General features: G+C 38.8%; 1 protein-coding gene across 1 annotated transcript in view; it reads left to right on the top strand.

Moving 5' to 3' along the window:
- The window catches only part of LOC115221347 (gamma-tubulin complex component 6-like), a 70,506-nt gene that overhangs the window by 30,463 nt on the left and 25,909 nt on the right, over positions 1–14,134 (top strand). The window contains 8 exon segments of the mRNA XM_029791522.2: positions 243–352; positions 2,600–2,691; positions 5,599–5,738; positions 7,472–7,614; positions 8,530–8,621; positions 10,334–10,422; positions 11,154–11,254; positions 13,493–13,667. Coding sequence (XP_029647382.1) covers positions 243–352; positions 2,600–2,691; positions 5,599–5,738; positions 7,472–7,614; positions 8,530–8,621; positions 10,334–10,422; positions 11,154–11,254; positions 13,493–13,667 — 942 coding nt within the window.

Here is a 14,134-nt window from a genome sequence, read left to right as displayed (position 1 = left end):
AAATGAAAAATATGTATGGTAAATAAACATACAACATAATGTATACTGAATGTAAAACAGACAGGAGATAACCATAGAAGGTCCCTAATTCTTTATCAGTTATCAACCAATTGCTAATACATTATTGATAGTGTTGGTGGCAGCTGCTATAGCACTGGGCATAGCTGGCTGTTGCCTTTAATGTTTCTGAATGACAAAAACAATGTTATATCAAGTACTTTGTATTTTTTTTTTCTTTGCAGGGCTTAGAATTACTTGATTATTTATATAAGAAAACTGTTGAGATGTGGGACAGCGAACAGTATTACCTGATGCTTTCCATATTCCAGAGAGCCTGCACTCCATTTGCTCTGTAAGTATCCATTAACAGCAGAGTTGCCTTTTAGAGAAATCAAAACGATTATTGAGGTGATTAATGTGCTTTAAGAAAGACTATGGATAGACCCCATCTCTTCAGAAAAATTGCTAATAAAAATATTTAAAAGTTTTTACTTCATTCCAATGTAAAATCGTCTTTGCTGTCACTATTGCTGCTTTCAGTTTCATATACAGAAATATCCTATTCATTCTCGTACACCACGTGCTTTTGTACCTCATTCATTCTTTTTCTTGATATCTCCATATTTTCCGTTGAAAAACCTTTAAATTCGGAATCACTGCTTGATAGTGTGAAACTCCTATCCATTTTCAAAGTTGAAAAAAAAAATTGACGCCAAAAAAAATGTGGAAAAAAATCTCTCCAAATTCACTGAGTTCAGATATCACATCAAGCATTGTTGAATACTATAATTCAACTATTTACAAGTGAAATCACGTATTTTCACAAATGTACTAACGTGATTTGTGCTTTAATTCACATTTAAATAACAATGGGTACTCTCGGCCGTCTACGACTGGATTGGTCTTATGAACCAAAAACCTTTTGGCTGGCTACAGCCGGGTTAGTATCGAAAGGGTTAATTTGGCTATGGCAATAGCTGTGGAGAAACAGGTTTAGCTGTTAGCAAGCTTTGAAAAGCAGACATTAGGTGAAGTGATGATATAGGACTGGTCTTCTATTCAAGGTTCTTATCACTAGAGATACTACCAATACCAGTAGTTGTGGACTAACAGAAATGATAGTGTTGGACTGAATACTTTACAGTATTTTTCTGTATATACTCACACAACACTTAGACACAATAATGTTAGAATAATCTTTCAGTGCTTCACTGTGCATACTAGATTCCATCAAAGTTCTGTTTACCATACTAAACATAACGTCCGCCAATGACAAACTTTTCTTTAAACTAGCTGGTTAACCCTTTCGTTACTGTATTATTTTTTAGATGTTCTGTGTTTCTTTCAATTACTTTAAATATAACAAAGAATTTAGTAAAATAACTTAGTTATCATTCAGCTAGTGTTAGGAACACAAATTGTGACTAAGGTTTGGTGGTAGATTTTAATTCAAAACTTATGAAAACAAGACATTTGTACTCAGAGCCAGAAGTGGTTTCAGCTGGGTTGGTATTAAAAGGGTTAAGAATTGTTTCTCTATTATATATTTTAACCCTTTCATTACTGTGTTTTATTTTGAGATGCTCTGTGTTTCTTTCAATTACTTTAAATATAACAAAGAATTTAGTAAAATAACTTAGTTATCATTAAGTTAGTGTTAGGAACATAAGTTGTGACTAAGGTTTGGTGGAAGATTTTAATTCAAAACTTATGAAAACAAGACATTTATACCACAGAGCCAGAGCTGGTTTCAGCCGGGCTGGTAACGAAAGGGTTAATTATCTGTTAACATTTCTTTCTGTTAATTAAGGTGGAAAGCTGGCAGAGTCATTAGCATTACCAGGCAACATGTTTAATGGTATTTGATCAGGTTTTATGTTCCAAGTTCAAATTCCACCAAAGTCACCTTTACTTTTCATCCTTTTGGGTTTGATAAAATAAGTACCAGTTGACCACTGGGGGGCAATGTAATTGACTTACTCCCCACCCTTGAAATTACTGGCCTTGTATCAAAATTTGAAACGAGTATTTTTTTCTGTTAATTAATATCATATACTCCTTCTTCCAAATCCTATTATATTTCAATTTCAAATCACATAGCTTTTTCAATTGCTTCAGGGTTGATCAAATAAGTACCAGTCTTAAAATGGGGTCAATTTAATTTGACTTTACTCTCTCCTCACCTTTTATGGCCTTGTACTCATGTATCAACTTTTATTTTAAGGCATTATATATTTGGAACTAATGAATTTTCTTCCTTAATAATAATAATAATAATAATAGCAGCAGCAGCCATTTCCAGCGACTTCAAGGGCTATCTCCCAGTGGTGTTGGGCGTCAACGAAGAGCCCTCGACTACAAGATGACCAAAGTTATTTTTTTTCCCAAGGTCTGGAGTCTCCCGCCCCTAAGCCCTAGACCATCACCTAATCACCTGTCTTGTTTCTTAACAACAACAACAGCAGCAGCAGCAACAACAACAACAACAACAATAATAATAATCTAATTTAACATTTAAAATCTTTTATTTGTTATTGCACAACTTCAGACCTAAAATAACTACAGTCACTATTTTGGTTGTTTTTTTTCCACCTTCCAGCTACCTACAGAATTGGGTATTTCATGGTGTTTGCAAAGATGAGTATGGTGAATTCATGATAAAGATATCCGACAACATCGTCCAGCTAACAGGTATTTTCTTTATTAACCTTTATTGTACTAGTTTGTTGTAAAATGTCAAATTAAAAATTTTCAAAATCCTATTATAAAATTTTTAATCAAACAGATCACCTAATGTATCTTTTTCCCCCACTCCATCTGCTTTGCCACACATTCATCATATATTATTTGTTGGTTTTGTTTCAATGAGTTTTGTTCGAATCATTTGCTCTTATGCAGACAAGATTTAAGATTTTTGATTCCTTTCTAGACCTCCATCTTTCAGTCAGATCCCTTATTCTTTTTGTTCCATATCTATGCAGTAGAAAAAGAATTTTAACCCTTTATAGGTGCAGGAGTGGTTGTGTGGTAAGTCGCTTGCTTACCAACTACATGGTTCTGGGTTCATTCCCACTGCATAGCACCTTGGGCAAGTGTCTTCTACTATAGCCTCAGGCCGACCAAAGCCTTGTGAGTGGATTTGGTAGACGGAAACTGAAAGAAGCCCATCATATATATGTGTATATATATATATATATATGTGTATGTTTGTGTGTCTTTGTTTGTCTCCCCCAATATCTCTTGACAACCGATGCTGGTGTGTTTACGTCCCCGTAACTTAGCGGTTCGGCAAAAGAGACCAATAGAATAAGTACTAGGCTTACAAAGAATAAGGTTGATTTGCTCGACTAAAGGCGGTGCTCCAGCATGGCCACAGTCAAATGACTGAAACAAGTAAAAGAGTAAAGAGTTTAGTGTTCAGGTTATTCTGTCAAATGTAATGCTTATCTATTCACATTGCTTTGAATTAATCATGCGTTATCTTGAAGCTCAAAGCTTTGAGATTTCGATGATGTGATAATTTATTTTTAGGATGACATTGTAGGGTAGGTGCAAGAGATCAAATCTGGTTATTTCGAACATGTAACAGGTAGAATATTTGAGCTGGATATGGCCAGTTTAAATGTCAAAGGGTTAAATGCTATTTGAAGCTGTCAAAAAGTGGCACCACTTTCTTTTCATCATCATCATCATTTAATGTCCGTTTTCCATGCTAGCATGTGTTGGACGGTTCAACTGGGGTCTGGGAAGCCAGAGACCCGCACCAGGCTCCAGTCTGATCTGGCAGTGTTTCTACAGCTGAATGCCCTTCCTAACGCCAACCACTCCGTGAGTGTAGTGGGTGCTTTTTATGTGCCAGATGAGGCTGGCAAACGGCCACGATCGGTTGGTGCTTTTTACCTTAGCAACAATTCAAAAATCAAGAGATTATGTGTTCAATTTAAATTGCAAAAGTTAGATTTTAAAAAATATGCTTGAGATTAACTAGTCAGAACTCCATAGCTAATGTGTTCTGTCAGGACTGTCTTAGGATTATTACAGGCCCTTGGGCTGGGCAAATTAATGTCGCTGCACCTTATAGTATTATTTATTGATGGCAAGTGACAATACACATAGATTAGAATTGAGCCCTAGTCCCATGAGGTCCCCAAGCAACTTCTCAATGTGTTCATACTTTGAGACAGCTCTTTCGTCATCATTATCGTTTAACGTCCACTTTCCATGCTAGCATGGGTTGGACGATTTGACTGAGGTCTGGCAAACCAGGCTCCAGTCTGATCTGGATACCCTTCCTAACGCCAACCACTCCAAGAGTGTAGATCCTTGCCTAGAAAGGTTCTTTAACCCTTTCGTTACCAAACCGCCCAAAGCCGCCCGAACAAAATTTTGGTTTATGAAACCAAACCGCCCAAAGCCGCCCGAATTTACCTATTCATATTTAAATGAGAATATCAGAGCAAATCTCTTCAGTACATTCGTGAAAACACGTATTATACTTCGTAAACAGTTCAACTACAGTTTTGTACAATAATCGAAGTGTAATTTTAATTCCGTGAATTTTGGGAGATTTTTTTCCGAAATTTGTTCCTATTGTGTTTTCAAAATTTGTAATTCTGACAAAAAATGGATACGAATTTCATTATATCAAGCAGCGAGTCAGAATTCGAAGGATTTTCTACTGAAGACCTTCATAAATCTAACTCTATGACTGAAAAAAAAAAGCATGTGGTATTTGATAATGAATCTGATGTTTCATTTTCCGAAAGTGAAAACAGTGAATCTGAGATCTCCGACAGCGATAAAGAAAACGAATTGGCACCTGAATGGAGTGAAAATTTAAAAACTGTTCCTTTCGGTGATTTCTCTGAAGAAACTGGACCAAGCCACAGACTTTCCCAGAAGAGTAAAGCCTTAGACTATTTCTTTTTACTTTTTCGAATGAGCCTATTTGAAATCATTACAGCGGAGACGAACCGTTACGCTAAACGTAAACAAAGCAAAAGAAACGATAGTTTGTGGTTTCCCTCAACCTTAAATGAAATTAAGACTATTTTGCCGTAAATATTATTATGGGTATCAGAAAGTTACCCAGAATAACAAATTCTATCGTAAAATTTTGTTATATACCCAATTGAATATTAGCTAATAACCCATTTTCTATAGCGATGTTTGAACAAAATTTTAATAATTTTATATTTTGTGGAATTTACCTGTATCTACCTGCAATTAGAGTCACTTTGTAACAAAAATTATAGTATAGAATTGGTTGAGAATATTTCATTAAATTATCTTCCAAAAATCAGATTGATATATCGATAAATAAAAAAGTTATAGTTGTTTAATGAAACCAGACTAAATTTATGATTACGTTAGAAATTAATTGAAACACATAAGGGGTGTAATTTGGTCAGAAATATAGTAACGAAAGGGTTAAAAGAGCCTTCATTCCACAATGACTCAGTGAGTCCCAGTCACACTCCCCAACGTCCTTTCTACTAACCAAGTTAATGTGTTCTAAATTTCACTACTTTGTTTCATAATTACCTCCAAAGTTAATTAATAACCTGATGTTTATTCATTGATTGATTTTCATTCTAGGTAAAGAGAACTGGAATGACGGTTTCCAGTTGCAGATTCCTTCAACTGCCAATGGTTTCCTTGAATTTTTATCTGGTGTGTTGCATGACATCTTCACCTGTGGCCAATCTCTCAATCTCATCCGAATTTGCAGTCCTCAGGTATGGGAAACATTTTGGCAAGCATCTTATTTTTAGCTTTTGATTTTAATTTTGCTGTCATAAAAAGTGTGTGTGTCATCATTATCATCATCATCGTTTAATGTCTGCTTTCCATGCTAGCATGGATTGGACGATTTGACTGTGGACTGGCGAAACAGATGGCTGCACCAGGCTCCAATCTGATCCGGCAGAGTTTCTACAGCTGGATGCCCTTCCTAATGCCAACCACTCCGAGAGTGTAGTGGGTGCTTTTACGTGCCACTGGCATGAGGGCCAGTCAGGCGGTACTGGCAATGGCTACACTTAAATGGTGTTTTTTACATGCCACCTGTACAGGAGCCAGTCCAGCGGCTCTGGCACCAACCTCACTCGAGTGTAGTGGGTGCTTTTACATGCCACTGGAACGAGGGCCAGTCAGGCGGTACTGGTAACGGCCACACTCAAATGGTGTTTTTCACATGCCACCAGCACAAGTGCCAGTAAGGCGACGCTGGTAACAATCATGCTCGAATGGTGCTTTTTATGTGCCACTGGCACAGAAACCAGTTAGCTGCTCTGGCAACGATCACACTTAGATGGTGCTCTTAACGCTCCATTAGCACGGATGCCAGTCATCGAATTTGATTTCAATTTATTCAACAATTGTTTTTCTATGCTTGCGAGGGTCAGATGGGAAGGGATTTGAGGTAGGATTTTCATGGTGGGATGTTCCTCTTGTCAGCAACCCTTTCCTCTTTCTCAAGTAAGGGAATTCAAAAGCACAGGGCTAACGGACGATTTTGTTGATAGGAAATGTTAAATGTATGTGTGTGTGTGTGTAAAGTAAAAGACCCCTTTCAATCACAAACGACTGTGGGATTGCACTTAGAAAACTCCCCTCCAAGGACGTTTGTGGAAGATCAACAGTCGCCCATGCATTCCAGTCTTCCTTCTCCACACCACCGATGTTGTCCAGGGGAAAGGCAAAGGGGCCGATACAGCTTTGCACCAGTGACATTGCAACTGATTTCTACAGCTGAGTGAACTGGAACAACATGAAATAAGTATCTTGCTCAACAGTACAACATACAGCCTGGTCCAGGGATCAAACTTACAACCTCATGATTGTAAGCCCAGCACCCTAACCACTAAGCCATACACCTCCACATGTGTGCATAAGCAACATGTCAGGCTGGCTGGAATTTCAAGTTTTTCTCTTGCAGCTTATTCAACTTATTCAAAATATGCAAGAGGCAAAACTTAGCCTTCCAAACTTTTGGGATTCAGAAAAATAGGTACCTGGGTGTGAAATTGTTAGACCATCACCTTATGGTATTTGTTCCAGTTCTTAGGTGATAGATTTAAGCCATTCTCCTGTTTAACACCACCACCTGTTCTTGGATAACTTTAGTGTTGTTTACTGTTTCAAACATTCAAGCCAGTTTTCCTCTGGTTTGCGGGTAACTTCATCCTTTGCTCTGACCAGTCTCAGAGACCCTGAACAGATTAAAAGGGTTGGAGTAGAATCCCTCTCTTTCCCACTAAATAGTAATATATGTTCTCTCACAAACACACACACATAAGTTTCCACACTGTTCTTTCTCACAAATTACCCTCACAAGGTATATTGAACAATCCGAAGACAAGGTGGGTGATATTTACCCAAGGCGTCACAGATTGGGACCAAACTAGAACCTTTATCTTTCAACTGTCTTGTCACCATTCCTTCACCTTTGACCTTTCTCTCCACTCAGCACTTCATCTGCAACGTGAACAATAACGAAGTCCCTCAGATCCGCTTCTTCCATTCCAAGAATGAGTTGAAGTCCCTACAGCAGTACAGCCAGTGTTACTTCAGTCGTCTCCACCAGATAGCACGGCAGACTATGCAGGCCAGGTAACTGTTGATATTATACAAATGCTTATATACACACACACACACACACAGAGTTCAACATGTGCAACTGTTAATCCAGACACGTTTTTATTCTCTCCTTTGTTTTTTTCTTTCTCCATCAATTTCCTTTCCTCATTTCTTTCTGTGGAAGAGCATAGGCCCAAAACGTCAAGACCCTTCCATTTTTCCTGAGCACCAAACTAATGCACTTTGTTTGTTGTTCTTTCACTTGTTTCTCTCTTTTGCTTTTCGTACAATTTTGAACTGTATGCATACATGCACACATACTCATGCATGCACCATACAGTTTGGCAGATCATGCAGCCAAGGCAACTTGATATTATAAAGTTAGTCATATATATATATATATATATATATCATCGTCATTTATCGTCCGCTTTCCATGCTAGCTAGCATGGGTTGGACGATTTGACTGAGGACTGGCGAACCATATGGCTGCACCAGGCTCCAATATTGATCTGGCAGAGTTTCTACGGCTGGATGCCTTTCCTAACGCCAACCACTCCGAGAGTGTAGTGGGTGCTTTTACGTTCCATCGGCGTGGGGGTCAGTCAGGCGGTACTGGCAATGACCTCGCTTGAATGTTTTTTCATGTGCCACCAGCACAAGTGCCAGTAAGGCGACACTGGTAACAATCACGCTCAAATGGTGCCTTTTACTTGCCACTGACATGGAAGCCAGTTAGCCGCTCTGGCAACGATCACACTCAGATGGTGCTCTTAGCGCCCCACTAGCACGGGGCACAAGTGCCAGTAAGGCAACACTCGAATGGTGCCTTTTATGTCCCACACACATATAACACACCTTTATTTATCAAATCGCTTATTATATATAATTCAGTTGATTTCCAAATCAACATACCTGGTGTTGACCTTTTGTTCCCGGTTGTTTTAGGCTGGAACGCAAGGAAAAGTTGATCCAGATGAAGAAAGATTTAGCTGCCAAAGCACAGGAGATGGCTGCCTCTGAACTGAAGAGGATTAACAGTAAGTAGATTTTTCTCTATTCCCTTTCTCGCTCCCCTTTCCGAGTGTTTCCAGATCCATCTGATTACCATGGACACAGGTACAGCTGTGTAGGTGAGAAGTTTACTTTGGAACTCTGTGATGCCTGGTTGTTTGGTGCCGCTGCACAGCATCTTGGACAAGTAACTTCTACACCAGAATCCGGTTGATCAAAGCTTTGTGAGTGACATATATTAGCTGATACCATAAATGTTCTCTACCCCTTTTAGTATCTGAGTAAGTCCTTTGTTTGCTGGAGTCATGCATCTGTCCTCTTGTTTCCAGAAAAGCAAACTCTGCCTCTTCATTAATGGCATGTCAGTCTCTTGTGATTATCTTCTCCTTCTTATTTGGTGGAATCACTTGCAATCACCACTAGCAAAGGTAAGTCTTGGTTCAGTGAATCAAGAATTTATCTTGTATGGTATTTAGTAGGCCTCTATTTGTTTTTGTAGTACAAGGACAGACAAACGGATTAAATCGATTACATCGACCCCAGTGCTCAACTGGTACTTAAATTATCGATTCCGAAAGGATGAAAGGCAAAGTCGACCCTGGTGGAATTTGAACTCAGAACGTAACAGCAGACGAAATACCACAAAGCATTTTGCCCAGTGTGCTAATGTTTCCGCCAGCTCGCTGCCTGTCTTACTTTTGCTATCATGGTTACTTTTGTCTTACTTTTACTATCATATTTGTCACAGAAGCCTCAATCAGTTGGACAACCTACTCATAGAATTAGCATGCAAAGTAGCTGAATATTCCACAGACATGTACTTTTAATGTAATTTTCCAGAATCAGTATAAAACAAGCGTAACAAATCTGGGTGTATGAATTATGAGCACAGTCCATCTGACAGGCTTCTATGTAGTTTCCATCTCACAAGGCTTGGCTTGCCCTGAAGCTATGGTAAATGCACTTACCCAAAATACCATTGTAGTGCAGTTGAACTAAGAACCTCGTGATTGCAAAGTGAACTTCTTAACCACTTTATAATGTTATTATAATCATTGTGTGAATAACTGTAAAATGGTTATTAGGCAGCGAGCTGGCAGAAACGTTAGCATGCCGGGCGAAATGCTTAGCGGTATTTCGTCTGTCGTTATGTTCTGAGTTCAAATTCCGCCGAGGTCGACTTTGCTTTTCATCCTTTCAGTGTCAATTAAATAAGTACCAGTTATGCACTGGAGTTGATATAATTGACTTAATCCGTTCGTCTGTCCTTGTTTGTCCTCTCTGTGTTTAGCCCCTTGTGGGTAGTAAAGGAATAGGTATTTCGTCTGCTGTTACGTTCTGAGTTCAAATTCCGCCGAGGTCGACTTTACTTTTCATCCTTTCGGTGTTGATTAAATAAGTACAGTTACGCTCTGGGGTCGATATAATCGACTTAATCCGTTTGTCTGTCCTTGTTTGTCCTCTCTGTGTTTAGCCCCTTGTGGGTAGTAAAGAAATAGGTTATTAGGTTATTATGCTTTCCTTGACTGGGTTATTACGCTTTCCTTCATTACTTTCCTTGAATGGGTTATTATACTTTCTCTGGTTGGATCATTACATTTTTCTTTATTGGGTTATTACGCTTCCCAGTATTTGGTTATTTCCTTGATTGGGTAAGTTTGTTGACTTTTTTTAAATAAGAAATTGTCATTCGTGGGACCTAAAAATTGATCATTGTCTTTTCTTTCTAAATTTTTAGCTGAATTAGAGAATATAAAGAAATTACAGCAAGAGAAAAAGAAAAAAGAATTTCAACTCCTTAAAGAACAAATGGAAGAAGCTCAGCTTGTGAGTCCTATATTTTATTGGTTCTATTTAGCTAAAAAATGAGACAACAAAACCAAGGCAGTGTGGAATTTATAGGTCATTTATAAAGAGAAAGGTAGTCTTACAGTTGTTTCTGGGATATTAGGGATATCCCTTCATCAGAGACGATATGAGAATGTTAACTAGAGGGAAATAGTAGAGTTTTGTTGTCTCATTTTATTTAACACACACACACACACACACATATGTGTATATATATATATATATATGTATATATATTTATATACATATATATATATATATGTATATATATTTATATATTTATATTGTGAAATTTGATTTAATACTAAATTGAATTTTTCCCTGTAAGTTTGGAGTTATACTCCCTAATATTATTATTATTAGTATATATATATATATATACCGGAGTAAACACATAAATGTGAAACAAGGTGGAAAAAAGAGTACTCAAATACTCTAGCAAAAACTGTCCGACGAATGGGAACGTGAAACTCAGAGTAACAGGTTTTGTTGAATTTTCTGCTGCTTTAAATAAAGTATATATATATATATATATATATATATATATATATATATATATATATATATATATATATACATACATGCATGTGTGTGTATGTGATATGTTTGGGAGAGAAGGCATGTAGTGACCGTCCAAGCCATGGTTTAAAGTCAATATCCTGAGGTTTTGTAGGATTGGAATTACCTTTATTTTCTTCCATATTTTATAGAGAAAGCTGAAGGAGAAAGAGATGAGGAAGAAAGCTGATGAGTTGTCCGAAAAAGAACAGTCTCTCATGAAGGCCAAGGCCGAGATGGAAGCTGAAATCAAGTGAGTGGAACGTTTCTATGTTCTCTGCATGAGTTTAATTGCAACCACCTGCCCTCTTTCCCTTCGCTACCACCATCGTCATCAGTTATCACTGTTGTTAGCCATTGCCTCCATTATCTCACCACCGCTTCCTCTTTGTCATTACAACTTAACCACCAACACTATCATCACCATCACCATTGTGATTACCTCTTCTGTTATCAACACCCATCACCCCTACCATCACTATTATTACCACAACAAAAATCACCACCACCACCACTTATTATCACACTCATGGAGTGGTTGGCATTAGGAAGGGCATCCAGCTGTAGAAACACTGCCCGATCAGACTGGGCTTGGCGCAGCCTTCTGGCTTCCCAGACCCCAGTTGAACCGTCCAACCCATGCTAGCATGGAAAACAGACGTTAAACGAACGATGATGTTACCTTTACCTCTACTATTGCCAATCACTGTCTCTAAATTCTCAGTTGGAAATCACCCAAAACTTTAGCTCCATGTCTTCCCACATTGTTATACTACATTATATGATTCTGGGTTCAATCTCACCATAGTCTCAAGTTGACTATTGCCTTGTGAGGGGCATTTGGTAGATAGTCACTCTGTTGAAGCCCATCACATATGTGTATAAATTCGACCTTCTACTTATTTATTCAGCTCAAGATGCATAGCTAAAAGGTAAACTTGTCTTCTCGAGTTATCCCAACTCACAAGGGCTGGGTTCCCGGTTTCCGTGGCATATAAATTCTCCACCTGGACGGGATGACAGTCTGTTACGGGTTGACTCATTTTTGCCAGCCGAGTGGACTGGAGCAATGTGAAATGAAGTGTTTTGCTCAAGAACATGATGTATCGCCCCAGTCCAGGAATCGAAACCATAAGCTTACGATCATGAGTCCAACACCCTAACCACTAAGCCACAGACCTCCACAAGATGCATAGATGTTCTTTTGTAACTAAGTGGCATTCTGCGAGTTATAATGAGTGTTCCAGTTGATCCGATCAATGGAACAGCCTTCTTGTGAAATTAACATTGAGCACTCCACAGACACTTGTGTACCCTTAATGTAGTTCTCAGGGAGATTCAGTGTGACACTGAATGCGACATGACTGGTGCTTTGAATCACCGGTACAATTCAATTTTGCCAGCTGAGTAGCCTGGAGCAGCGTGAAATAAAGTGTCTTGCTCCAGGACACAACACACCAACTGGAATTGAACTCACAACCTTCCAATCACGAGCTGAATACCAAGCCGCGTACCTTATAGCTATTGCTATTTGATGTTGTGGTGATCCGGTGATTGCTCCATTGGAAACTTATAATCAACATTATTGTTCCCTAAATCAATAATAGAAAAGAAAGGCTTGGCTGTGTGGTTTAGTAAGCTTGTTTCCCAACACATGGTTTCGGGTTCAGTCCCACTGCGTCGCATCTTGGGCAAGAGTCTTCTGCTACAGCCTCGGGCCAACCGAAGCCTTGTGATTGAATTTGGTAGGCTGAAGATTCCATTGTTTGTGTACGTGTGTGTGTGTGTGTAAGTCCTTGTGCTTTCTGACAGAGAGGAAGGAAAAGATATTTTTAAAAATAACTAATTCATTCAGCATTATATTTTCCATCTTTTTTTTTCTGTTTATATTGTTTTATCTTCAAAGGAAGAAGAGCAGTGCCTCTTGCCAGGCCTTCCTAGACTGATAGGATTTGATCTCACCAGGCTTCAGGCCTAATTCAACCCTTCCTCAAGGTCAACTAGGTGTAAAAACTATTTTACCATTTACTTGTTTCAGTCATTGGATTGTAGTCATTAGATATTGTGGGACAATATCCTGAAGGGTTTTACTCAAACAGACCGACCCCGCCATTCTTGTTTCTTTTTCAAAGTCTGCTACTTATTCTTCAACCTCTTTTGCGGAACTCCTAAATTACATGGATGTAAATTAACCAGCACCTGTTGTTAACCAGTAGTGGGGAGAGAAACACAGGCATGAAGACACACATACACATTGGGATTCTACTTAGTTTCCATATATCAAATTTACTTGCAAGGCATTGTTCAGCTTGGAGCTATAGTAAAAAACACTTGCCCAAGGAGGCATGCAGTGGGATTGAACCTGAAACCACAGCAGGCTTCTTAACTACACAGCCATGCCTGCACCTATTTTTGAACATAACGTGAGAAATTCCTCAAATAAGCCGAACACATGAGCTGGTTCTCACTTTTTTAATTTGTTTAATTACAGAGAGAAAATCAAGCGTCATTATGCTGACCTGAGTGAACAGGCTGCACTGAGGGAAGAGAAGGCCCTGTGGAATGTACGGCGAGCGAGGTTGAATGATCAGCGGACGGAATTTTTGAAGGCAGATGAACGTAAATGGAAAGCTATAATGGAAGAATGGAAGTCAAAGCGAACAAAGGTTTGTCAAAGCAGTCTTTTATTAATTACTATTCAATTGTAAAAGTAGACATTTTCAAATATTAATTTCTTTGGTACAAAATTTACCATTATTCATCATCGTCATTTTAATGTCCACTTTTCCATGCTTGCATGGGTCAGCCAGAATTTCTTGTGGCAGATTTTCTATGTCCAGATGCCCTTATCATTTCCAACCTTCACCTGTTTCCTTGTAAGGTAGTATTTCTCATGGCTGGGCATGTTTCCATAGAAGACTGGAAATGAAGGACACCTCTTATATGATGCAGAGGTGCAATGGCCCAGTGGTTAGGGCAGCGGACTCGCGGTCGGAGGATCGCAGTTTCGATTCCCAGACCGGGCGTTGTATGTGTTTATTGAACAAAAACACCTAAAAGCTCCATGAGAATCCAGCAGGAGGTGGTGGCGACCCCTGTTGCACTCTTTCACCACAACTTTCTCTCACTCTTT

Source organism: Octopus sinensis, linkage group LG18 (assembly GCF_006345805.1).
Source record: "Octopus sinensis linkage group LG18, ASM634580v1, whole genome shotgun sequence".
In the NCBI taxonomy this organism is placed as follows: Eukaryota; Metazoa; Mollusca; class Cephalopoda; order Octopoda; family Octopodidae; genus Octopus; species Octopus sinensis.
Note: the sequence above shows the minus strand (reverse complement) of the source record. Positions and strands in the feature narration are given on the sequence as shown.